This window comes from Primulina tabacum, chromosome 3 (assembly GCF_025594145.1).
Source record: "Primulina tabacum isolate GXHZ01 chromosome 3, ASM2559414v2, whole genome shotgun sequence".
Taxonomy (NCBI): domain Eukaryota; kingdom Viridiplantae; phylum Streptophyta; class Magnoliopsida; order Lamiales; family Gesneriaceae; genus Primulina; species Primulina tabacum.
The window spans coordinates 40437206-40464624 of NC_134552.1; the positions used below are offsets into that span (position 1 = coordinate 40437206).

A 27419-nucleotide genomic window follows, 5' to 3' on the forward strand; every position below is an offset into this window, starting at 1 on the left:
TTTGTTTTTTTTTTTTTTTTTGGTTTTTTTATGTGATTAATTGAACATTGCACATACCCTCATACGAAATATTTTATAAGCAAAGTATTTCTAATTAAGTCAATTAATATATATATATATATATATAATTATATTTATTTAATTATTTTATCATATGTATATATGTTTAAAATGAATTTATCCTATCAAAATTAGCAATTATTATCTTATATTATTTTATGCAATTATAATTAATTAATTAATTATGGTGTTTTTTATTTTAATTGTTATTGTAATATATTTAAACCTAATTATTAATAAATTAATTATATTATCATGTAAATTTGTAACCATTTGTTTTAAAAACTTTATTTATTCAATTATTACATTATTGAATGAAATAAACAAACATAATAAATCACTTTATTATTGAAAATGACATTACAATACAACATAAAATAAAATAAGATCACTAATATTTAAGATACATAAACTTAAACAAGATAATAAACAATAAAATATTAAAAATCACACCACAATACAACTAAATAAATTAGGATTACAAGCACATAAATTTTAAAACTCTGGTAAGCTGGATCCAGATCCTCCAATATTTCTAAAATATTTGTCATAGTTCAGACTATCACGTGCACGTTTTCTTACTTCCCTCTCATTCAAAATTCTTGATTGTTCAGCCCGAAAGTTTTCACACAAAGATGGATCTTGAATAGAGTTGAGATCAATTTCTAAAATTTTGTTTTCTTCCTGAAACTTTGTCAGATCCAACATTTGTCGATTTTGTTCTATTTTTGTTTCGTTTTGTTCCAATTTTCGTTCAGTTTGCTGCATACGTTTTATCTATAATTCATTTTTATGTTCGCGATAAACATTTCCAGTTTGGATAATTTCAAGAATTTTTTCTTGTCCTAATCTCATTGATTCAATTGTCTGAGACATATATTCATCTTTTTTCTTTTTCAATTTTGCTTTTTTAACTCCAATTGGTCGTTCTGACGAAGTACCACCAATATTTTCATCACTTAAGTTGATCTCAAACGGTGATAATCCAGGGGACGCTGCTTTGGGAGAATCCATTGCTTGTGTGTCTGATTGTGGAGATTCAAAAAATTCAATACCTCTTTGAATTGATGTCCGTGAGGGGTTTGATGAAGCTGCAAATTTCTCCATATCTTTCATAATAGACCATACATGATCAAACTTAAAACCTTTCTTAAAATTCGCATCATGTTTCATCAACTCTTTTGCACGAATTAGCTGTATATAAAATTAATGTAATATTAAATTATCAAAAGTAATGATAATAATATATAAGTGCAGATATTTCATTAAAAACAAAACTCACAATATTCATTTCTGAAGCACCGCTTGGATGGAGTTGTTCAACTTGTTTGATGCATCCTTTTAATTTACTAATTGCCGCCAATATTAACCCCATACGAGATTGCACAGATCTTTTGTTACGAACTTCAGTCATGTCAGGTGCTTTGGAATTGTTGTAGCTTTGCTCGATACGACTCCAAAATTGATTTCGAGATTGGTTTATGCCTATGATAGGATCTTGGGAAATGTCTAGATAAATATGACAAAGGTGTATGTCTTCTTGATATGAATAAGAAGCAGTTCGTGCATTCGAAGACATTGAAACTAAAATTTGTTGAGCGATAAGTATAATATTTAGTAAATCGAGAATGTCAATTGTGACTCAATTCTGAAATAATGTTATATCTATTTATAGACTGAGTAGTGTTAGATGATATGAAGTTGATGGTTGTGATTGAATGAAATCTAATCCGACGGTATATAAATGTGATAAGATTTTCAAGATACAAGATAAATATTTTATGGTTTCGATTGAAATAAATCTAATCCGACGGTAAATAAATCGGATAAGATTTCAAGTAGATATCTTTTGGTGGTGTGTTTGGTCTCTATTCATTAGGTCCGATCTTGATGATATCTGTTGCATTTGCTGTCCGTAACTACACGTAGAGGTAGGAAGAATGGTGCGGCTCCTGCCACCTCTGACGTCTACAATAACCATGAATTAATATATGTATGTAGAAATGGGCATGCATGCCAACAAAAGGTCAGAGGACAACATCAACATGGCACACCATTTGAGTCATCAAACACAAGATAAGAACAAAGAAATTGATACAATAATAGCAAGGAAAATGACGTGTCATTAAATGTAGAAATTAGGATAAAGATTATAAGGTGTTGATTGAAAGAAATCTAATCCGACGGTTAATAAATGGGATAAGATTTTCTGGATATAAGATAAAGATCACGTGGATGGATTTAGTTTTTCTATATAATATAAATCATATGAAGATACATAAAGCATACTTACAGATTTACAACTATCACTAAACACCATGAATTTTCAAAATTTTCATTTTTTTCATTCAGCATCATCTAGTTCATCTGATGAATTTGATTCACAGGTTATAGATCAATTTGAGTCCATCAATGAAACAGAAAATTTATTAGGGAGTCTAGCCACCAATAACACCATTTTAGCGGCTTCATATCTCGAGCAACATGAATCTGAAGTCAAACACGGAGGGTCGATTCTCAGTCGTATTGTGATTCCGCGTGATCGAGAAATGGCTGATCGTAATCTATTCAACGATTATTTTGCTGAGAATCCAAGATACAATGAAGTAATGTTTCGAAGACGTTTTCGCATGTCACGAGGCCTTTTTCTCCGTATTGTCGATGCCGTGAAGAATCATGATCGTTTTTTCACACAACGGATAGATGGTCTTGGTCGACTTGGACTTTATACTAATCAAAAAATTACAGCTGCAATGCGGATGTTGGCCTACGGTACACCAGCGGATGCTGCAGATGAGTATATTAAAATAGGAGAATCGACTACAATTCAATGTCTTCAACGTTTTTGTCGAGACATTGTAGAGGTGTTTGCAGAGAGGTACCTAAGGTCACCTACCCACATTGATATTGAGAGACTACTACGTATTGGTGAAAAACGTGGATTTCCTAGAATGTTGGGAAGCTTGGATTGTATGCATTGGAGATGGAAAAATTGCCCAACAGCATGGGCAGGACAATATGCGGGTCGTAGTGGTTCTCCGACCATTATTTTGGAAGCTGTTGCTGATTATGATCTTTGGATATGGCATGCATTTTTTGGTATGCCAGGGTCTAACAATGACATCAATGTTCTCGAAGCATCCAATCTATTTTCAAATCTTGCACAAGGTATCGCACCTCCGGCTAATTACTTAATTGGTGGAAAAGAGTATCATCAAGGATATTACTTAGCTGATGGTATATATCCTAAATGGTCAACTCTTGTTCAAACTATTCATGATCCCCGCGATCCCAAAAAAATATTTTGCAATGAAACAAGAGTCGTGTAGAAAAGATGTCGAACGTGCGTTTGGAGTACTTCAATCATGATTTGCAATTGTAGCATCTCCGGCACGTGCTTGGCAGAAGAAAGACTTGCAAGCTATAATGACTGCATGTATTATAATGCACAATATGATTATCGAGGATGAACGTGACTTGAATACACCAATTCAAGATGCGATGGAAGCACCAACTGCAAATGTGGAAATAGTTACGGATCAAAATATAAGATTTCAATGAATTTTTTGCTCGGTATAAAAAAAGTAAGGGATAGGGAGGCTCACTTCGCACTACGAGATGCACTAATCGATCATTTATGGGATTTATATAGTAATTCCATTAATTAAAATTTGAATATTTGTGTGTCATTTCTATTTTATATGCATCATTTTAATATTGATTGTATGTTAGTAATTTATGTTCAAATTATTTATATGTGTGATTGAAATTTTTTTCAAAGATTAATTAATTACATTCAATTAAGTATTAAGCTTAAGTATTTAAAATAATGATATTAAATACTAAAAAATTTTAACGTAATTCAAAAAAAATTATTTGATTAAATTTTTAATTCATGTATATTTATAATGAATTTCGATATATACATTATTTTAGATATTAATGATATTTTAATTATTGTGTTTAAAAATATTTTGTGAAATAAATTATTTGTTGTGAATAAAATAATAGAGAATATTCTGAGAATATTTTTTTTGGTATAGAGTTTAGAGTTGATGGGTTGGAGATGAGTTTTAGATTTAGTGTAAGAATTACACTATTTTAAAGTTAGTGTGACACTAAGATAGTGTAATGGGTTGGAGATGGCCTAAACTTCAAAACCGTCGACCCTACTCACCAACAAGGACAAATCGCGGCCCCAGCATTCATGACAGCACCTAACCCCTTTCGCATGGGCCCTTAATAGCTTGAACATGGCAGCCCTTTGCACAACACACAAGAAAAACGTAGCCACACTCATAGAAATGACACACACATTAAATCGAAAAGATCTTTCATGGAAATGCTTAGATCGAAACTTTTTATGCATTAACACCATCATCAGTATATAACATGTGTATGATGCAAAAAAAATGGTACAAAGCGTGCCTTATAATGTAAAAACGAGAGAAGAATGAAGAGAGGAGCGTCGGAGATTGTTTTCCTTGAAGAAGATGCCATGGCCGAGATCTTCTTGAGGCTGCTGGTGAGAAAACTGAGAGGAGAAGAAGCTGATGGGTGGGTTTCGGCTGGTTGAGAATTAGGTTTAGGTTAAATAGTTGTTTAGGTCTTTAGTTATATAGATAATAATTAGTTAATGGGCCACAATTGCATTTTAAAACTTTTAAAAGAGTTTTAAGCCCAAAAAACTTAAAAGTAGGCCCATTAAACCCAAACACACTCCCTAAAAATATTTCATGTTGGAAAGTTTTTGAAAGTATTAGTCGAACCCTCGAAAAGTCCACCGATTCGATAAAATTTACGTACCGTTAAAAATTAAAATCTTGCGGGTAAAAATACCCAATAAAATCTCATTTTTGAAAAATATTCTTAAAAACACCTTATATTAGTTAATAAAAAATTAATCATGTAATAAAATAATTTTCCTGAAAATTCTCCGGTCTCCGTTCATCGTTCGTGCACGAAATGCAACTTAAAAATCTTTAATGCATGAACCCTTAAAATTTCATGAGATAAATTCTACCATGCAATGATTATGAATAAAATGCATAAAAATAATTAAACCCGTAAGTTAAATAAAATCCTAGATTGCATGAACTTTAAATAAACAATGAATAAAAACACAATTATTGAAATAAACATGCATTTAAAGCTTTAAAACAATTTAATAAATTACCAAAGAAATTTAATAACTTGCATGCATGTGGTTCACATGGACCTTCAAATTTTCGAGACGTTACACCCCAGTTGCTCCATTTTTATTTATCAATTCCTTGATAATAAGAACGTCAGAACTCAAGTCTGATAGTACCCAACCAATGATGTTAAATGCTTAGAAGCATCGCTTACATGATTCCCTAGGTATCAAATGATATTGCCTGCAAGAACCATTACATTATGGTTAGCGTACAGTACGGTCCCTTCATCTCATATATCCCGACCGATTCGACAATTATTAGTATATCAAGAGTTGTAAAAGAATCGATACTTTGTGTCATGTCGTAGTTGCATCGATGATGTAATCTAAGAAACCCCTTTCTTAACTACCACCAGCCTCTAATCAGAGATTTCAAACTACATACACATGAGATCACATAGGATATCCATACCCGAAGGTAAGTGGTGAATCACCGACTACAATGCATCGACTCCTATATGTTTCAACAAAACATCCAACCTTGCCACCAGATGACCTCATATGAGTTGGTAAACAAGTCAAAGTGTAATTCTAGCATATAGAGTCTCAATGTTGTCACAGGTCATGAGGACTAATGGTCCACAAACATAAACTAGGACGTTTTCACTCGATAAATGAGAACCACTTGGAAAGTTTTTTATGGAGGGTTGTTCAGTGCACTCTACAAGGAGCACATATCTGCATGCTCGGACATCACAATGTCCCCTACCAATGAAACATGGTACTCACATCGCAGATACTAGTCTCAAACTCGAGCGGCCTTTATCCATCTTAGCAGCGGCTGAATCGACTAAGAACTGTTTAGAATATACATGTAGAACCCGTAAATCAGTAGACGTATAAGTCATGCATAATTCTAGATTTTTAAATTTAATTGACTTCATTGCATGATTATTTTAAATGCATTTATTTGAAGTTAATTATTCATTATTTCAGTTCAGTAGTTTGATTTTTAGCATTTCAGTTATTTCAGTGAGGCCGGACTGGAGTTGGAGTTTTGAGATAGAATTTAAGATTTGAGAAATATTTCCAGAAGTTAATTTAGCTAGCAAGTAAGTTCATTTAAGTTAAAAAAAAGAAGTTTAAGGAATTATTTAAGTTAGTTGAGGATTTTAATTTAAATTATTGGAGGTGATTAAGAAATGAGCTCATTTAAGTTACTTAATTAAGGGGTTAGTTCACTAAATTAATTAAAGGATTAGTAAGGCTTTTAAGGGTTATTAAATTACTAGATAATCAATTTTCCCCCTACCATTTATCATGCATTTTCGGCCACACCCCTAGAAGAACAAACTAGGACTTGCCAACTCACCTTTGACCCATTCTTGGTTGATTAGCATGCTAATTCTTTTAGCTATTTTTCCACCTTAATTAATTAATACTAGACCACTATCCTAACCCTTGTTTGGCATGATAAAATCGGCCACTATAGTGTAGAACCACCCAAGAGATCATTTGATAGCAATTCAAAATTCAAAATTCAAATGCATGAAGACTTGGTCTTGATATGATCCTATTTTTGTGCACCCTTCTCCTCACCTTCATAACCATCACTCCCCCCTCCACCTCCACCGAAAATAAGACCCCTTTTCAGTAGAAAAAACTTGAATAACAGCTAGGGAGAAAGGGAGAAAAATCGAGAGCCAAGAAAGGTAGAGAAGCAAGCCACTCCGTCTCCTCCGCGCCGTCTCGTCTCTTCTTTTCGTTTTCTTTCGAAACGAAACCAGGCATGTCTAGATTTCTTTCAAACCTCAATCAAGTCATATTATCATTTATTTTTCAGTACATGATCATGTTTTAGCAAGCAAAAACCGAGATACATGTCAAAATATTTTGGAACACACATGCAGAATTTCGGCTCTTCATGGCAAGCTTCACGATTTCTTTTGGTTTGTGAGTTTCAGGTATTGGATCGACTCCAGGCTCCCAAGGCGGCTTGTATACATGTAGTAGGATGCATTAGGACCATGTTGGTCCATCCAAACCAGCCCCATGCTTGCTGGAAAACCGAAATGACAGCAAGTTCCCCATAGGTGCAGAAATGTGATTCGAAAATTCAGTTTGGATGTCAAGGAGGAAGGATCTGATCTTGGCTGCCCCAAGGGCCTATAGCCATGGTTGGATCACTTCCCTAGCATGTCTAAGTCGTAACTTAGTTGCCCTTTTGGTGGCTTGGTCCATGGCCCCTCGGTTTTTAATCAAAACGTGAAAACAGCCCCTTTCCCCATTCGGCTTCTTCATTTGTTCAGCTTTTGATTTCGTTCATTTGTTGCTTGGTATGGATCTTGGTTGGCCTATGACCCTTAGCCACGGTTCATATCATGCTCCTAGATGTCTAGATCGTGCCATGGTCAATCAAATGGCCACTGGAACGACGCAAGACATCGATCATAGCATAAACACTACACACGCATGCACGTTGCTCTCGGTTGGACCCTTCGGTTAAGATTTGGTGTGATGCGGATTGTGGCTGGCCTAGGGCCCTTAGCCATGGTTCAAATCATTCTTTGGGATGTTGGTAAGAGTCTCTGGTTGGTGGTTCACGCCCCTAATGGCCGATAGTCTCGAAACCAACGCAAGTCTTGTAGTGCGCAGCTGCTGTATTTTTTGACAGCAAGTATGCTGCTGTTCAGAAGCGTCGTTTGAGTTCTTGGTTGGCTTTTAGCCCATGGCCTTGGACTGGACAGTGCCTCATTGAGTTAGGAAGGTCATGTTTTCGACCGTTCGTCATTTGGATCATTTTTGAGGTCGTACGAGAATTTACGGTGCAATGTGCCAAATTGACTCTCGAAAGAGCGTTTCGTGTTTTGGCCTCCATTCCACCTAGATTTCGACCCTATCATTTTAGGAACATTATTTTATGATTTTTCAGCGTATTTTAATCATGACTATACGTCGGTTCAGTGTCGGTTCAGGTTGGCTCGGAGTCATGATTAAATGCGAAGTTATTAGGCGTCATAGTCGCATCTTTTGAACGTAAATTGCATAGTTGGTCATGTTTAAGCTATTGCATATTTTTCATGGCACAGTTAGGTTGCAGCGAGCCTGGGAACGATCCAATCCAATCCAGTTGGTAAAATTACAGGATTTTTCATTATGCCACTTAATTATTTTACGTGCATTAAATAGAAAATGATTATTTTTGAGATTTATGCGATATGTCTTGTGGTTCATTCACTATGTGGGAGTGTTATTTTATACGGTCGCCAGTGACCGATCAGTTCAGTATGGTACCACCCGGTCGCCAGTGACCGGCCAGCTCAGTTCAGTTTCAGCCTCCCCGGTAGCCAGTTACCGATCAGTTCAGCTTAGTGCAGTGGCCATAGGCGTAAAACATAATCTCAACAGAAAATTTTATCAGTTATTTCAGTACAGGCTCCAAGGAGCAAATATTTTTACAGTGACTTCCAGTTCAGTCATGCACGTATTATAATTGCTCAGTACAGATTATTTTCAGTATGCCTCAGGACAGGATATTTTATCACATGCATATTTTAAATTCAGATTTTTACTCGTTACCTGCGATTTATGCATGCTGAGTCTTTAGGCTCACTAGAATTGATTGTTGTAGGTACTGATGAGGCCAGGGCCGAGGGCGGGGACCAGTGAGCCAGCTTGGGTCGGCAGTAGTGGCACCCGAGGACCTCAGAACAGCAGTTGTTATTTTCTTCGCAAACAATTTTTATCAGTTGTTGGATATTTTTAAATCGTTGTTGTTGGCAAAACTTTGATTTTCTTCCGCTGCAATATTTTGAAATATTGAACTTGATTCACCAGTGATTTTATAAATGAGGCCATTTAAGTTCTTTTAAAAAGAAAATTTTTAATTTTCCGCAAATTTTCAAGAAAGGAGTTTTAGGTCCTTCACAATACAGTATTCCAAATATGAGTTTCATGATACTCATCATATGAGCATCTCATATTCTTTGTACTATTTGTATATTCAAATACTTTATCTATGCAACAAGTATGGGTATATAGATAAAGATGTGTCAAAGCAATAATTTCAAATATTATTAAAATAAAGATTGCTTATACATAGAGTTTCAATGTGAACTCTCGGCCAATACTTGGCTCGACGGACACCTACTCTAACAGATTTATCTTCAAAAGAAATCCTACAATATATAAAAATCAAAAATTTTATTAGAAATAAACCCTTTTTAAACAATGATATCATATCATTAAATAAATATCATATCTAGAAAGACAAAACTCTTATTCATTACTTCACACAATCTTATTAATAAAAAATTATATTTCACAAATTTTATCAATTAGTAAATTAAATTTTTAAGAAATAAATTATATATTAGAAACCAAGATTAATTTTTTTTCAATTATTATTATCGAGATGAGCTCCAGAATGAATACAGTATCCTCGTGTCCATCCGGATCTATTTCGAAAATTAAAAAATCTCGAAATCGAAATTCAAACTCGAAATTGAGTTCTCAAACCCGCCCCATTTCAGGTCACGGAGGAATCGTCATCCGTAGTTGTGAAGGGCATTAGGCAGCAATAATGGGCGCAAAGATTTGTACTCGTAGCGCAGTTTAAGGAAGCGTACGATGATAGCTTCATACCATCCTTGGAATCAGTTAAGCCATTCATCATATTTGCTCTTGCTACCTTATTGCATTCATTCATCTTCCTCAAATTTCCAAATTCAGAGAGAAAAAAAAGTACAGAGACAGAGAACCCTTAAGAGAAACGAACCTCCCCTTTTCTCTATCTCTGTTTCGGAAGCCATGAATGAAAAGGCGTCTGTTTCCAAGGAGCTTAATGCCAAGCATGCAAAGGTAACGACATAAATTCGGGTTAATGTATATATCTCTGTACGTGGTGATTTGGGTTCTCATTGACGTAGGCGTTCCCTTCATTCTTATGTTTTGCGAGCGAATTCTGCAGCTATTTTTTTTATTACATTCTATTCGTAGTTCCCATCTCGCAAGAGGATAAATTTCTGGAATTACTCTGGTTCCGATGATGATTTGCATCTTACATGTGTGAGGGAATGGAGCAAAAGGAGGCACAACGTTGATTAAAATGAATTTCTTATACAATTTCTTTAGCTGGCAAATTGCCTTGAATCAAGAAAAAGTCAGGAGTAAGAATAGGGTCTTGGTGCGTATGTTATGCGTAAATTGGCTATAATTTGCCTCACTCATGTTATATTTGAATGAATTTCAGTTGGATTAATAATACGCTGTCTTTGTCGATTTACCAAATTTTGGAACTGATTCTCATTCTTTTACATTTCTGTTCCAAGGAGATTGATATTGTTTTTCACTGTGTCGATACATTATTTTAGATCTTGGAAGGTCTTCTTAGGCTGCCAGAAAACAGGCAATGTGCAGACTGCCTGAGCAAGTAAGATCATTTGTTCATAGTTTGTCGACATCTAGCTGGTTTGTTTGATATAATTCCAATAAAAATTATTGGGACTTGTATTTCAGGGCCCCACGATGGGCAAGTATCAACCTTGGAATATTTATATGCATGCAGTGCTCGGGAATTCATCGAAGTTTAGGAGTACACATCTCAAAGGTTTGTTTGTATTCAACCTGTCGATCTCCCTTTATTCAAAACGTAAAAAGTGGTTTATGAAATAGATAACTACAGATGCAGGTGATTTTAAAGGATATTGTTTCCTAGTAATTTCCATTTACATTTACCTATGTTTCTGTTTGTTTGGTGATTCCTTGTGTTTTTGGCACCTTTGTTTACTTGATCTCGCTTATTATGTATTGCGATGCTAACCTTGACCATTGACAATGAGATTTTAAGTGTGACGTATGTGTCCGGCGATTTGATATTACAATCTTGTTGGCTTAATAGACTGCTAGGAAACTTTATGCTCAAGTGAAATCGATGGCTTCAAACTTGTTCGCAATCCTCACTCAAGCTGTTCCAATGAAAGCACAGTCAATTAGTAACAATTCCAGGGTATTTAGTCAATAGCCTCCTCAGAGCTCTGCTGTTTGCAACATAACTACAGTAGTTCTGCCTTCTGATCCAGTGGAGGGACAAAGTTGTTGTAATTCATGTCATTTTGACGTCTCCATTTATTTGATTTTTAACAGGATTGGGCGTGTTTATTTCAGCTCCAACAACTTTTGACTGTTTTAAGTTTGTAATATAGCATCTTCATTTCCTGATTCTTTCTTTTTTTGTCTTTTTCTTGGAATAATAGGTAAGATCTACAACTTTGGATACATGGCTTCCAGAGCAGGTTGTTTTTATGCAAAGTAAGTTTTCTTGAGACCACTCCTTTAGGAAGTAAAACCTCACATTTTGTATGTCGATGAAAGACTTGGTCCTGTGGCAACCTTTTTATGGTATTGACATATTTCACTAGGTTGGGAACTGGATGGGAAGTGGGAGGATATTGTTTTTTACACTTTAGATGTTTGCCTCTTGTTGGCAATTGGGCCTCTATTTCAAGAATTCTCAATCCTTTTATTCTGTGTAGTGATAGGAAATGAGAAGTCCAATAATTATTGGGAAGCAGAACTACCTCCAAACTTTGAGAGAACTCCAATTGACAACTTTATTCTTGCCAAGTAAGTTCATCTGCAAATGTTTTGGACAGCGTAGGTTCTTAGCTTTAGGTTCTATTTGGTAAATTTTATTTCCATTCCAGGTATGTGGATAAAAGATGGGCTTCAAAGACAGCCATGTCACCATCAGAAGTGGTCAATACTGAACAGAGTTGTGAAAAATCTTTATGTCTCACCTTATCCGGAATTCCAAAGAAAGCCAGAAAATACTCTTTGGGAGATGAAGCTTTCACTAACCACGTGTCACAAGTTCCTCCTACAACACGAACTCGTGGGGTAGTCTTTTAATCATTTGCTCTAATGAATATCTACCTGAAAGGAATTCACTGTGCATTTCTAGATCTTTGTTAATCCTGTGAATCTCTCTTAATACTGAATTGATAGTTTATTTTCATACTTCGTATTTAATCAACTCTTGGATCTACTTTCTGGTATAAGAACTATTTATGCTTTTATACGTTGCAGCAAGTAGAAATTCTAGTGATGGGATCTTATTCTTGAATTTAGATTATAGAAAACAACAAAATGCATGACCTATGAGCGCGGAGAAACCACAATGAATCAGATATAAGATAAAGTTTTGGGTACAAAAATAATTCACATGATGACTAGGATGACCACGTAGGGGGAAACTTATCTCGGACTATTGTAACGTATTTGGGGTATGATTTGTGTGTATGTACTACAATACACTATAAATGTCAGACATGAAGCTGAAAACTGAGATACGGAATCCCCTTGCAAGGGACTGTACCTCATATACAAAGACACAGGAAATAGGTGGCATTCCATAATTACACAGCCTCGTATTGAGTTCAATTTGTTAAATTGCCAAGAAAACGATATCAAAATCTCCACCTCAACAGGCTTCTTTAGATTTGATGTCTGATGTCATACCAATTCCACCAACGGTGATCACTTCCGAACCTAATACTGAGGTTACGCAAGATCTCTTCAGCCTGCTCTATGTCTCGGAATCAACACAAGATCGAACTGTTGTACCTCCATCACGCTGGGCTACTTTTGAGTGTAAGAACACTCTGTAAAATACTTTTGTAATTCTGCTAGCTTTCAAGAATATCTCAAGATCATACACCGGTTTTAGAAAAATAAGATGACAAGGAAAACTGCACAATTTATAAGTTTTAGCATGCACATGATTGCATAAGTTTCCATTTCTTGAAGGTTACTAGGACTCTATACATGTACATTTACAGAAATTTTTGTTCCAGGAATTGATGCATCAATGGAGTTGAGTGTCTTAATCTCCATGCAAACAGAATTTAGTTCATGTAGACAAATGTTGGAAGAGTGACCCTATGGTAAAGGTATGACATTCTCTCCATTGGTCGAATGTTGCGTACCTTGTAGAATTCACGGCGCAAATTCGACAAAGAATACTTCTCCACAATGTTCACCACAATTTGCAAGACTGTTCTAGTTTTGTATATTCTGCTATTTTTTAAGGTGATCATAATACTTTAGTTAACCTTAGATACAGAGTCCTTGTTACAACATAGGCAAAATACACCATATAACGTGATTGTCCTGGATATCTTTCTTTGAATGTGATGATATGATCAAACAACAAAAACTAGAGGTTTGATTTTCTTCTTTTATCATGGTTTTATGATACAGGTGCTCGATCAACAAACATATTTGGACCTTAAAACTTCACCCTGGTTCTCTTTGCTGATTGATAAATTATACCAAGTCATCATCTGTACATTAAGGCACTCTGCAAGGACCATTGTACTGAATATTTAGTTTTTATAGTTTTCTGCATTAGCTTGTATTATACATGGATTCAACCACAGAATAACAATTTTTCTTGGTATATAAATTCATAATCTTGATTTATTCCTAGAAGAAAGCTTATGAAACGTCTACTACTTAAAAATGCTACTATTTTTTTAAAGCTAATACACGAAAATCTCGTTTAAAAGCATGCACGCAGGATTGTTGAAAGATACGTCTTTTAAAAATAATCGTAATCAAATAACAAATAAAATACTGCAGTTTAAAGTTTGCCAACATGGCCATCAATCGTGTAAACTTAATACGAGCAAAAATCCTGAATTGATCAACATATCATAACCAACTCACAAAACAGAACATGTCTACTCAAAAACTCATAAAAACGTGGTGTGCAGAAAATATGCTCCTCGGGTCATGTGCGCACATCCAGGTCTGCCTACTCAGAATTCGGCACCTCCAGCCTCTTCATCAACATGCTCACCTGTATCATTTACACCTAGTGAGTCTAAAGACTCAACACACCTGTAACGTTAATACCAAGTACATATACATGCAGGCAACAATGAAAAGTATCGTAATAAAAATACAGTTCATGATCTTTAAAGCGTAAAAGTGAACGTAATCATTTCTTTTAATTGAATTACGTTCATTATTTGTGACTTTCGTATCATTATGTCAGTCGATGGATCCATCTACGTGTAACCGCGGTACCCGGCGGCGGGGACGTCAGCGACAACATTACCCCTCCATTGAGCCTTTGCCTTACATGTCATCATGTCATCGTATTAGCCACAACAAACTCCCATCATTCAAAACATATCATCATATTCATCACTTAATAAAATCATGCATATACGTAAATTTTCCTTGAAACCAAGCATGCAACGTATTTACGTAAAAATCAAGTACATGATACATAAAAGTTTAAAAACATGAAAAAAAATCGTGTTTAGGGCGCTGCCAAGACTAAAAATTCGACCAAGGTGCAAAATAATCATTTTGCCCCTGGAAACCTAAAATGACTGTTTTACCTTTGTACCTCAACATTTCGACCCGAAGTTTGTCAAACTCCATAAAACATATTATAAACATTCCTTAGACGTAAACTCAAGCCCGATCCAAAATTTACACGATTCGTTTTAAAACTTGATCCCAGTTTTAACCCAAATCAACCCGTAAACTTAACCAATTTTTTCGACTCAAACCACGACTCGAACCTACATGATCAGCCTCTAAACCACTTATTTCGGACCTTTTATAACCCACGAAACCAGCTCAATCAAGACCATCGTGCTAAAACTAAAGTTTAATGTCCCTCCTCGCACCAACGCCTAGGCGCTGCATCCCAGCGCCGCGGCACTGCCAAGTGTGGAACTTCAGCGCTACGGCGCTCCAAGATCAGCGCCGCGGCGCTAAGCCTGTGTCAAGAATTCCATATCTAATTTTTCTTCCTACGAGGCTACAAGTCACCACACCCTCGACCGAGCCAAACGACGCTCGATCCAACCCTTCCTAGCCCACGTCTAAGCCATCCTGGACCAACCTAGCATGGTTCAGCCCTCCCACAGCCGAGCCTACTCTACCCTTCACCAAAATGGTTCGAAACCCTAGCCGCCTAGGTGCATCCCTTCGGTCTTCACCTAAACTGCATCCCACTCAATCTTAACCACCAAAGAGCTCGACATATTGGTCTCCAAAAACGTAGAGCAGCAGCCCCCTTACACAAAAGTTCAAGAAAAACGTGAGAATGGGCAAGAACATGTGAAATTTTATTAAACCGAATGGCAAAAACGTTAAAGCATGCAATGTCTATAAAACCTACATACATGGCATGCATTTCAGCAGATATATGACGTAAAAGATGCGAGAAAGAAGATACGTGGTGATGTGAATCCTTGTACGAACAAAAAGCAAACACGATTATTCGAACCGCGCCCTCAATTCAATAACGTTAAAAGAGATTCGTGTTGTGTCCCGATCTTTTGAATCAATTGTGTGCGTGATTTCCACTTCTAAACAATGAAAAACTTAGTAACAAATAATCACAAAGAGAACAACCTAAACTCGAACGAACCTTCAAAGAACAATCCCTTGACAATCCACGTAAGAACGATCGACAAACGCCAGAAAGTAAAAACTTTGATAAGTTTGATTTTTAAATGCAAAGCAAGAAGCTTTTGGGTTGTTTGAGAGAAAACCCAAGAACAATCAATTCAATAATCTGAAAATAATGTTCAAAATTCATGCATATAATGTTTACAAATAAAAAAGATACTCAAAATCAAGTTACCAAGATAACTAAGATTCTTAACAAGGAAACTAAATCTTCTTCTCGCAGCAGACGCGCTCGGGCGGTAGGATCTTACCGCTCGAGCGCCGAGGGTTCTGGACATTTGGCGCTCGGGCAGTAAAATATGACCGCTCTTGTGTGAGGTGATCTGGAATTCTTCCTTGGACAGTAAGGGTGGCGCTCGGGCGGTAAGACTTGACTACTGGATGCCGAAGCTTCTGGTCTCCTCCTCATTTGTCACATGAATAATGTTCTTATGGCTTCCAAACTCACTCCCATGCATCACGAACCTTTTGGCACTTTGCATCTTTCTTGTAATCCCTTCTTGATTGCTCATAAATCCATTCAATGCTTCCTTGAATTTCTTCAGTCCTCCCCTCGTGATTGGTCCCTCAGGCAGCCCTAATGAATCCCATGCTTTCCTCGGGGCTTGTCCTACCATGATTCGTATCATCCTCCCCTTCTTGAAAAGAATTTGTCCTCAAATCTTGTTCATCACCTACATCAAATAACGACAAATCACTAACATGAGTTTGTAGGCGTTGTCATTGATCCTTTCAAGGACTTGAAATGGTCCATCACCCTAGGTAATAGCTTTTAATGCCGCTTCTTGGAGAACCTTTCCTTCCACAGGTGTAGCCACACCCAATCTCCCTTCTGAAAAACCACCTTCTTCTTCTCTTTGTTGGCTTGCTTGGTATATTGCTCATTTTTCTTCTCTATGTTGGCCTTGGCCTTTTCATGAAAACCCCAAACAAATTCAGCCTTATTTTTTCCATCCATGTTTAACCTTCACTCACAAGTAAAGACATCAAATCCAACGGAGTCAAATGATTAAAACCATACACAATTTCAAACGGCGAATAATTTGTAGTAGAATGCACGCAACGATTATAAGAAAACTCAACAAATGGTAAACATTCTTCCCAATTCCTTACGTTCTTTTTAAGAATAGCACGCAAAAGTGTTCCTAAAGTTTTATTAACAACTTCAGTTTGTCCATCCGTTTGAGAATGACAAGTAGTAGAAAACAACAATTTTGTGTCAAGCTTAGCCCACAATGTTTTCCAAAAGTAACTCAAGAATTTAACATCACGGTCAGAAACAATAGTCCTAGGCATACCGTGCAACCTAACGACTTCTCTAAAGAACAAATACGCAATGTTAGAAGCATCATCAGTTTTGTGACAAGCAATAAAATGCGCCATTTTAGAAAATCTGTCAACAACGACAAATATCGAATCCCTCCCCTTCTTAGTCCTAGGCAGTCCCAAAACAAAATCCATAGATATATCAATCCAAGGCTCGCTAGGAACAGGAAGCGGGGTGTACAATCCATGCGGTTGTGTCCTAGACTTAGCTTGTCTACAAGTTATGCACTTATCACACACACACTCAACATAACGCTTCATATGTGGCCAATAGAAACGTTCATTCAAAGAACTCAAAGTTTTAGCCACACCAAAGTATCCCATCAAACCACCCCCATGTGCCTCCCTAACAAGTAATTCACGAATTGATAATTTAGGGATGCACAACCTATATTCACTAAACAAGAAACCATGATGCAAATAAAATTTGTCATGTGGACCATGCATACATGTTTCAAAGACACTTTTAAAATCCTCATCTAGCACATATAACTCCTTGACATGCTCAAACCCCAAAATTTTAGACTCCAAGGTAGATAAACGTATGTACCTTCGTGATAGTGTGTCGGCCACTATGTTTTCCTTACCTTGCTTATATTTGATCATGTAGGGGAATGTCTCTACAAATGTCACCCATTTGGCATGTCTCTTGTTCAACTTCTGCTGTCCCTTAAGATGCTTTAAGGATTCATGATCCGTATGAATCACAAACTCCCTAGGTCTCAAGTAGTGCTGCCAAGTCTCTAGTGTCCTCACAAGTGCGTACAACTCCTTGTCATACGTCGGATAGTTCAGCGCTGCTCCATTGAGCTTCTCACTAAAGTATGCCACCGGACGTCCTCCTTGCATCAAAACTCCACCAACACCTACACATGAAGCATCACATTCAATTTCAATGATATTAGCAAAGTCAGGCAAAACAAGTAAAGGAACATTAATTAGTTTTTGCTTAATAATATTAAAGGGCTTCTCTTGCTCCTCGCCCCAATGGAATGGAACGTTCTTCTTGATCACCGCCGTCATTGGTGCTGCCAGTATGCTAAAATCCTTTACAAACCTCCTATAGAAGCTTGCAAGGTCATGAAAGCTTCGGACTTGACCAACAGTAGTAGGCGTTGGCCAATCTCGAATAGCACTGACTTTGTCTTCATCCACTTGTATCCCCTGTGAACTTAACACAAAACCAAGAAAAGACAAGTTTGCTTGTACAAAAATCACATTCTTTAAGTTAACATACAAACTCTCCGCTCGAAGTGTGATTAGCACAAGTTTTAAGTGTTCAACATGCTCTTCTAAATTTTTGCTATACACTAGAATATCATCAAAGTAGACCACAATAAATTTCCCTATGTGTGCATGCAAAAAATGGTTCATTAACCTCATAAAGGTGCTAGGAGCGTTAGTTAAGCCAAAAAACATTACCATCCACTAATATAATCCGTATTTGGTCTTAAAAACCGTTTTCCGCTAATCACATTCCCTCATTTTAATTTGGTGATATCCACTCTTCAAATCAATTTTACTTAAGATACAAGACCCATGCAATTCATCTAACATATCATCTAGTCTAGGTATGGGATGCCTATACTTAATGGTTATATTATTGATTGCCCTACAATCCACACACATACATCATGAGCCATCTTCCTTAGGAACTAATAAAATAGGTACAACACAGGGAGACATGAACTCACGCACAAAACCCCTATTTAACAACTCACTTAACTGCCCTCCAGATTGCTTCTATAAGCTGGACGATTCGGCAATGCATTCCCGGGCACAAAATCAATTTGGTGCTCAATCACCCTCAATGGTGGTAGTCCTTGAGGTAGCTCCTCCTGAAATATATCATCAAACTCCTTCAAAAGTGAAACAACAATGCTCGGAAGGGACCCGAGTATATCACTTGTGTTAAAGAGGATCTCTTTATAAAGAATCAACAAAAGTGGATCATGTGTGTGCAATACTTGCTTCAACTCACTCTTTTGGGCCATATATGTTTTCTTTTTGTCATCTTTACTCTCATTTTATTTCTTCTCACTTTCTTTTTTGTTTTGTATGGTCATCTCACTCTTTTTTTTGGCCATTTCATTTTTGCTCTCAAAGGTCATCTCACTTTTTTGTTCACTCTTTTTTTCGGCCTCTTTTCTCTTTTTTTTTTCAATTGGTCCTCCAACACTTGCTTTGGTGACAAAGGAAGTAAAACAATAGGTTCTTTTTTTAGAACAAAAGAATACCTATTCCTAAACCCATCATGCATCACTTGCTTATCATATTGTCATGGTCTCCCTAACAAAATGTGACAAGCATGCATTGGCATCACATCACACAACACATCATCAATATACTTCCCAATTGAAAAAGAAACCAACAATTGTTTGTTCACCTTCACTTCCGCACAATCATTCAACCATTGAAGCCTATATGGTTGAGGATGCTTCAATGTAGGTAAACCCAGTTTCTCCACCATCTCAATACTAGCCACATTAGTACAATTCCCCCCATCTATGATTAGATTGCATACCTTTTGAATTACAAAACACCTAGTGTGGAACAAGTTCTCCCTTTGGTTAGTATCTTCCTCCTTGACTTGGGCACTCATGATCCACATAGTCACTAGTGCTTCATCTACAACCGCCTCATATCCCTCATCAGGATCCTCTAATGCAAGCATCTCATCATCACCACTCTCGTCATCACCCTCACTTTCGGACTCATACTCACCATAACCATTCAAAATCATCACTCTCTTATTAGGACATTGGCTAGCAATATGACCAACCCCTTGGCACTTAAAAAATTTAATATCCCTAGAACGATTAAGATGAGTTTTAGATTTACCTTGCATTTCTTGTTTAGACTTCTCCTGCTTAACGTCTACTTTTGGTTTGGACACCACCTTATTCTCCTCACGTTTAACCACATTTGATCGCCAAGAAGATGATGAACTCCCAATTTGATTGGTGCGGCCAACTCCTCGCCTGTTGAGTTGTTGCTCCACCTTTATGGCCATTTGCACTATCTCGTCTAGATCCAAGTAGTGTCTAAGCTCCACTTGATCTTGAATCTCCCTGTTCAGAAAGAAAACGTGCCATCGTCGCCTCACTATCCTCCTCTATATTTGCCCTAATCATGACTACTTCCATCTCTTTATAGTAGTCATCGACACTCTTTACTCCTTGCCTCAAGGTTTGTAGCCTCTTAAACATCTCCCTATAATAGTGATTGGGCACAAACCTCTTCCTCATTACCCTTTTCATCTCATCCCAAGTATCAATGGGTCTCTCATTATATCTCCTCCTAGTGGTCACTAATTGATCCCACCAAATGAGAGTGTAGTCGAGAAATTCAACCACCGCCAACCTAACCTTCTTTTGTTCGGAGTAGTGGTGACATTCAAATACAAACTCTAACCTCTTTTCTCACTCTAAATATGCATCGAGGTCAGATTTCTTATCGAACGATGGAATCTTCATCTTAATACTACCCATGTTACCATCTTCCCTATCATCATATCTACCCCGTACGACTCCTCTTCTTCCTCTACCAATTCCTCTACCTCGTCCGTTCCTACCCCAATTTTCATTTTAGCTCTCCTCGTCTCCTCCCAAATCATACTCTTCCTCTTCTTCTCCTCTACCCAAATCTTTAGGCTGAGATTTATCTCCACTAGCATTAACTTCAAGCCTACTCATCCTCTCATGTAGTGGCTCCAACTCAACCCTCATCATCCTAGTGAATGTCCAAACAACGCCTCCATTTTAGCCTTAGATAACCCCTGGTTCGAACTATCTCCTATCTCCCTCTCCATTTTCCTTTCAGATTTTGTACCTGCAAGAAAACGTTAGTATAAAAAAAGGTATTCCTCACCCAAATTCTCACCGACGCTCCAAAGAAAATTCGCTCGTATCTCCTCTCTATTTTTTGTCTCACTAAAAATACTCGCCGGTCACTCCAAAGAAATAACGCTCGCACTCAAGTGTTTCACTCGAATTTGATAGTCCTCTCGAAAGTGTGATCAAGCTTTGTATTTGTATATATCAAAGTTCAACTCGTGAACAATTGTGATTGTGGGGACCCGGACGCTAATTCATTCCTTAATCGTCTTTAGGAATAATTCAAACAATTATAATAAACAGGGTCTAAATTTTTTTTTTAAAATACAAAGCGGAAACGTAATGTAATTCAATTCAAATTACATATTAAACATAAATATACAAATCTTGTATTATCTACAAGAATTCAACTAGGTTCAACTATATCTCAGTGCTGAATCCTAAGTTGCTTCGAAGCCCGGATCTCCACGCTATCTAGTCCAGCCTCGTTCTCTTCTTGACCCTGATCCTATCCCACCTGTTGCCATGCACACATACAAACAAGACAACAGGCGGATAACTCCAGTGAGAATTATATTCTCAGTATAAATCATGTATACATGCAATCATAAAAACAATATAAAAGCATATAACAGATATGTCTAACATGTATTCAAATCAGAATATAAATCCATATCAAGAATAAATCATATTCTAAACATGTACCATCATCAGAAACATAACTCATCATGTACCATATTCAGAAACATAATCAACATAACTCAATATAAACTGTCAATTAGACTCACGACTTCACATTTAAGACTAGACTCAATCCTAGTCTAGAGATCCCTATTTCCAGAATTTAGCATTCCCATATCGACCAACAGTAATAGAAAAGACTCCAGTTCTATCCACGTCGATAGGGTATCAATCACCAATAATAGAAGAAATACCAATTCTATCCACATCGATATGGTATCGATCACAAGTAATAGAAGAAGCTCATATTCTATCCACATCGGTATAGTATCGATCAAGAGTAATAGAAAGAACTCCGATTCTATCCACATCGATATGATATCGACCATCAGTAATAGAAGAAGTTATGATTCTATCCACATCAATACGGTACCGATCACCAGTAATAGAAGAAGCTCTGATTCTATCCACATCGATATAATATCGATCATCAGTAATAGAAGAAGTTATAATTCTATCCACCATCGATAGCCAAACATCCAGTGACAGACTTTGGCACAATCGCCAATACACTATCTTGTGACATCGCGCAATGTGCCCGTGGCGATCCCACCACTATCAGACACTTCTGTCACAAGATTACTCGTCTAATACCTGCTGTCTATAAATCAAGAGAACAAGTACATCAATCAAATCAATACAATAAGGTAAAGTATGTGATTTAGGGAAACTCGAGCCAAACCTCACTCGAGTTGTGCAATCCCAACTCAACATTAATTTATACCTTTATCTTCTCGGTCCGACGAAGACGAAGTCCCGAATTCAACTCTGTCCATACCCAATCTGGTAATAACAATCGAATAGATACAATATCAGTATATAACTCAGTTCAAAACATGTTCAGATTAATACTCAAATCAAAACATAATCTGATCAATGCCAATCGACATATGATACCATCTCAACTAATACCGAGTTTGATCAACATCAATTTACGGATGTTTCGATGGCATAACAATACAGTCTCGATAACCCCGTCAATTCCAACACCACAGATATAATAACAGAACTCATAATCACTATCGATATAACTCATAGTTTCAACGATAATATAAATCTGATATCGATTTTCAATCAAATTGACTCCAAAATTCATAACAATTCCATAATCAGTCCGTTTCTTAATCTGACTTCGATTCTATGATGTCTAACATGTCAAGAACATCATATATGACGTGTATTCAATTCCAACAACATCATAATTTCAGACGACATCAAAACGTAACAAAACTTACGACCAGTTGTAGCTGTCGTCGCTAGGAACACGGTGTCGTACTCGGATTCAAGTTCGGACGGACGGATCCCAAATTCCTCAATTTCAAATCAAAATCTTCCCTCGGCCTTTTCTCGATTTTCTTTCAAGATTTACGTTTGTATGTATATATATAAACATAACTCGTGCATGATAGAAACGTGGCATGTTCTTGTTCTGCATGACTCGCGCATATGCGCGACTCCGAATGGCACATATGCGCGAGACCTACTGGTCTCCATGCTCGGCTTCGATACTACTGGCGCATATGCGCGCCTCAATCCGGCGCATATGCGCCAAAGCTTCTGTTCCAAAACGTTGGCTTCTGGACTGCTCGCGCATATGCGCGACATCACTCGGCGCATATGCGTGAGACACCATTTCTCGGCGCGTGTGTCTCGGCATCTCTCGCGCATATGCGCGCCTCACCTCGGCGCATATGCGCGAGGTTCTCTGGACAAAGCATACTACAGCTCGCGCATATGCGCGGAGTTATCGCGCATATGCGCGCAATCACTCCGCGCAATCACTCCGCGCATATGCGCGGGATCTTCTGCCCAACTCGCGCATCACGTCGCGCATGTGCACGAGTGGCACCTCCCTCGCACCCAATTCGTGTCTTTTCTCGTCTGTCCCGGTCTGATCTATTCCGTCTTTAATCACCTCTCACTTACCCATAATTCGTATTAATTATTGCCAAATCATTTCAGATTAATCTCAGATTACTGTAAATAAAATCTCGGGCCTTACAGTGATCGACTCACTTGGACTGTGCAGACAAGAAATTTGAAAATAATATTTATATATATATATATATTTTGACTGTGAGAGACTATTGAATATGACTAACCAAAGGGAATAGAACAAAATATCAAAACCAAATAATGGTAAATTTTCGGAATTTTTGTACTTTTTTCTCCCTCTTGCACAAGGTGATTTGTACACGCGAAAAATTGCCTAAAAAAATCACCAAAATTTCAAGAATCACATATTCACGAAAAGACGAAGAACGATAGAACGACGCAGATCTGACAAACAAACGAAAGGATAATTGCAAATCTGAAAATTTAAGAACAAGTTACTTACTTGAATTCAATGAACCTAAGCCTCTGATACCAAATGATGTGAATTCTCGTACGAACGAAAAACAAACACGATTATTCGAACCGCGCATTCAATTCAATAACGTTAAAAAGGATTTGTGTTGTGTCTCGATCTTTTGAATCAAGTGTGTGCGTGATTTCCACCTCTAAACTATGAAAAGCTTAGCAACAAAAAATCACAAAGAGAACAACCGAAACTCGAACGAACCTTCAAAGAACAAGCCCTTCACAATCCGCGTAAGAACGATCGACAAACGCCACAAAGTAAAACTTTGATGAGTTTGATTTTTAAATGCAAAGCAAGAAGCTTTTGGGTTGTTTGAGAGAAAACTTAAGAACAATCAATTCAATAATCAATAATCTGAAAATAATATTCAAAATTCGTGCATATAATGTTTACAAATAAAAAAGATACTCAAAATCAAGTTACCAAGATACCTAAGATTCTTAACAAGGAAACTAAATCTTCTTCTCGCAGCAGACGCGCTCGGGCGGTAGGATCTTACCGCTCGAGCGCCGAGGGTTCTGGACATTTGGCGCTCGGGCGGTAAAATATGACCGCTCTTGTGTGAGGTGATCTGGAATTCTTCCTTGGACAGTAAGGGTGGCGCTCGGGCGATAAGACTTGACTACTGGATGCCGAAGCTTCTGGTCTCCTCCTCATTTGTCACATGAATAATGTTCTTATGGCTTCCAAACTCACTCCCATGCATCACGAACCCTTCGCCACTTTGCATCCTGCTTGTAAGCCCTTCTTGATAGCTCATAAATCCATTCAATGCTTCATTGAATTTCTTTAGTCGTCCCCTCGTGATTGGTCCTACCGACAGCTCTAATGGATCTCATGCTTTTTGTAACGCTCTGACCGGTTTTGATAAAATAGCAGCGGAATACTAAAAATTTTCCTTGAAGGGAGGAAGAATTAAAAATTTCTTGACATAAAAACATTTACAATCAAAAGTATATACATGATCAATGAAATGATACAACAAAATACAAAATATCATTTTTGTGATCATGTCCAAAATGCTAGTAAAAATAGCCTTCTTCCTTCCCTCTCCTATGCATATGACTCCGGCCCCAATCAACGTCCCGGCTTGTCGCTCTTGTCTGCATCACATGAAATAACTGAAATTAGTATAAAACTCTGCAAGTGGAACTCTTAATAGAAATGGACATATATATATATCATACTCTGCAAAACATGGCTTTGAAATCATTAAATATCATCAACTCTTGAAACATGAATAACATGCATAATATAACAATAAGATGATATTTCTCTTTTCTCTGTTGGATTGATATCTATATAGTATCTCTGTCTCTGTACCTATATCCCATCGATATACATCGATAACTCTGAGGGATATAAGCCTATGGTCGTTGATCAACTAATTGCATGCAATCTCTGACTAAGTATCTATCAATCCAATAAATCATTTAAACTCTCTCTTTGGCATTAAATCAAACACTTTGAAGACTTTTTTCTCTTGTATTCCCTTTTTCACAATTGAGACATAAAATGCCTCCATAATATACAACAAAGTGTACCAATACATATCACGAATCAAATGAAGGGAATATCACATTAAAACCATTGAAACACCATACATATATTATCATGTGAGCACAAGGAATGAAATTCCACTTACAACCAATAGAACCCTTGAATATAATCTCTTGGTACACAACCTACAACAATAAACCATGTATTGCACCATTATCATCTCAATAATCACAAACCCATACCATTAAATCCATAAAAGTAACACCATCCACAAACCCAATACTTCTCCCAACACCAAAACCAAGAAATAAACAAACCCATAAGCTTACCTTAGCTCTTAAAACCCACAATAACTTTGCTCACACTACAAAACTCCAACAAGATGCAAGAATCAAAGAGATTAAGTGAAAGGAAATGGAACCCTAGCCTTCACTTGAGCTGCAAACCGAGAAATGAGAAGAGAAATGAGGAAATAAGAGTCTACACTTGCATTTAAACACTTAAAATCTCAAAACACGACTTTACTGTTCATCGACCGCGGGTGCGCTGCCTTCTACACCGCGGGTGTGCTATGCCTTCGGCATCTCATCCAAAAATGACGACCGCGGGTGCGGTAACTCTTACACCGCGGGTGCGGTGTGTCTTCGGCAACTCAACCAAAAATCTGAAATAACGACCGCGGGTGCGGTCTTCTTTGAGCGCGGGTGCGGTCTCCTCTGAACCAGCAATACTCTTCGCAACTAAACCGAATCGCAACGTCACTTCTCTTCATATATTGGAAATACTCTCAACAAGAAAGTTGCACCTCTATAACATATCTAACCACTCCAATTGGCCTCATATCAATCGGCTCAACATACAAATTACCATGAATTAAACCGTAACGATGCTACAACACAACTACACAACACTTATATCAACAATACTATAAACCATAAATCACAACTCTTAACATCAAAACTATACTTAAACTTAACCAAATTGTCAATAATCATACGAAATCTTAAACCATACCGTTCACCAGGCTTGGCTATTACAATCTCCCCTCCTTAAAGGAATTTCGTCCTCGAAATTGACGTCACTGCGCAAACAACTCAGGATACTTCTCTTTCATTTCATCCTCTGGTTCCCACGTGGCTTCTTCAATCAAATGATTCCTCCAAAGGACTTTAACAATGCCGATCTCTTTGTTTCTCAACACTTTAACTTTGTGATCCAGAATCTGGACCGGAATCTCTTGGTACGTCAAATTCGGCGTCAAATCCAATGGCTCGTGACGAAAAACATGGGAAGGAATCGCAATATACTTCCTGAGCATGGAGACATGAAAAAAATTATGAACTCTATCAAGATCTGGCGGTAGGGCTAACATGTAAGCTCGATCACCAACTCTATCCAAGATCTCAAATGGGCCAATAATCTCGGACTTAACTTCCCCTTCTTGCCAAACCGCATCACACCCTTAAGAGGTGCAATCTTCAAAAACACATGGTCTCCAACCTCAAACTGCAACGGCCTTCGCCTGACATCAGCATAACTCTTCTGTCTTGACTGTGCTGTCTTCATCCTCTCTTGAATAACAGCAACAACATCACCTGTCTGTTGGACCAACTCTGGACCCAACATCTTCCTCTCACCAATCTCATCCCAATACAAAGGAGATCTACACTTTCTGCCATAAAGTGCTTCATACGGTGCCATGCCAATCGTCGCTTGGTAGCTATTATTGTACGTGAACCCAACAAGAGGCAATTTGGAATCCCAGCTACCAGGATAATCGATAGCACAAGCTCTGAGCATATCCTCTAAAATCTGAATAACTCTCTCTGATTGACCGTCGCTCTGGGGGTGATATGCTGTACTAAAATCTAACCGTGTACCCATAGCTCTGTGCAAACTCTTCCAAAACTCTGAAGTAAATCTAGGGTCACAATCAGACACGATCGACACAGGAACACCATGA

The 27419-nt window shown here is 37.4% G+C and overlaps 2 protein-coding genes and 1 long non-coding RNA gene across 5 annotated transcripts in view; all 3 read left to right on the forward strand.

Annotated features, from left to right (window-relative positions):
- The window catches only part of LOC142539130 (uncharacterized), a 100307-nt gene that overhangs the window by 4028 nt on the left and 68860 nt on the right, over positions 1 to 27419 (forward strand). The window lies entirely within an intron of this gene.
- Positions 2359 to 3755, forward strand: LOC142539129 (uncharacterized). The gene has a single exon (XM_075644408.1). It carries the CDS (start codon positions 2379 to 2381, stop codon positions 3387 to 3389), a length of 1011 nt encoding a protein of 336 aa, XP_075500523.1. The 5' UTR covers positions 2359 to 2378; the 3' UTR covers positions 3390 to 3755.
- LOC142541073 (putative ADP-ribosylation factor GTPase-activating protein AGD15) lies at positions 9635 to 13678 on the forward strand. 3 transcript variants are annotated; one of them, XM_075647617.1, is made up of 10 exons: positions 9637 to 9855; positions 9929 to 10057; positions 10570 to 10628; positions 10715 to 10805; positions 11452 to 11506; positions 11731 to 11821; positions 11902 to 12094; positions 12685 to 12847; positions 13051 to 13146; positions 13457 to 13678. In XM_075647617.1, coding segments are annotated over exons 2-9 (705 nt in total). In that variant the 5' UTR covers positions 9637 to 9855; positions 9929 to 10006; the 3' UTR covers positions 13053 to 13146; positions 13457 to 13678. The 3 variants fall into 3 exon arrangements, with proteins under 3 accessions (XP_075503730.1, XP_075503732.1, XP_075503729.1); XM_075647615.1 differs by having other exon boundaries at positions 9635 to 10057; positions 13036 to 13146; XM_075647614.1 differs by having other exon boundaries at positions 9637 to 10057.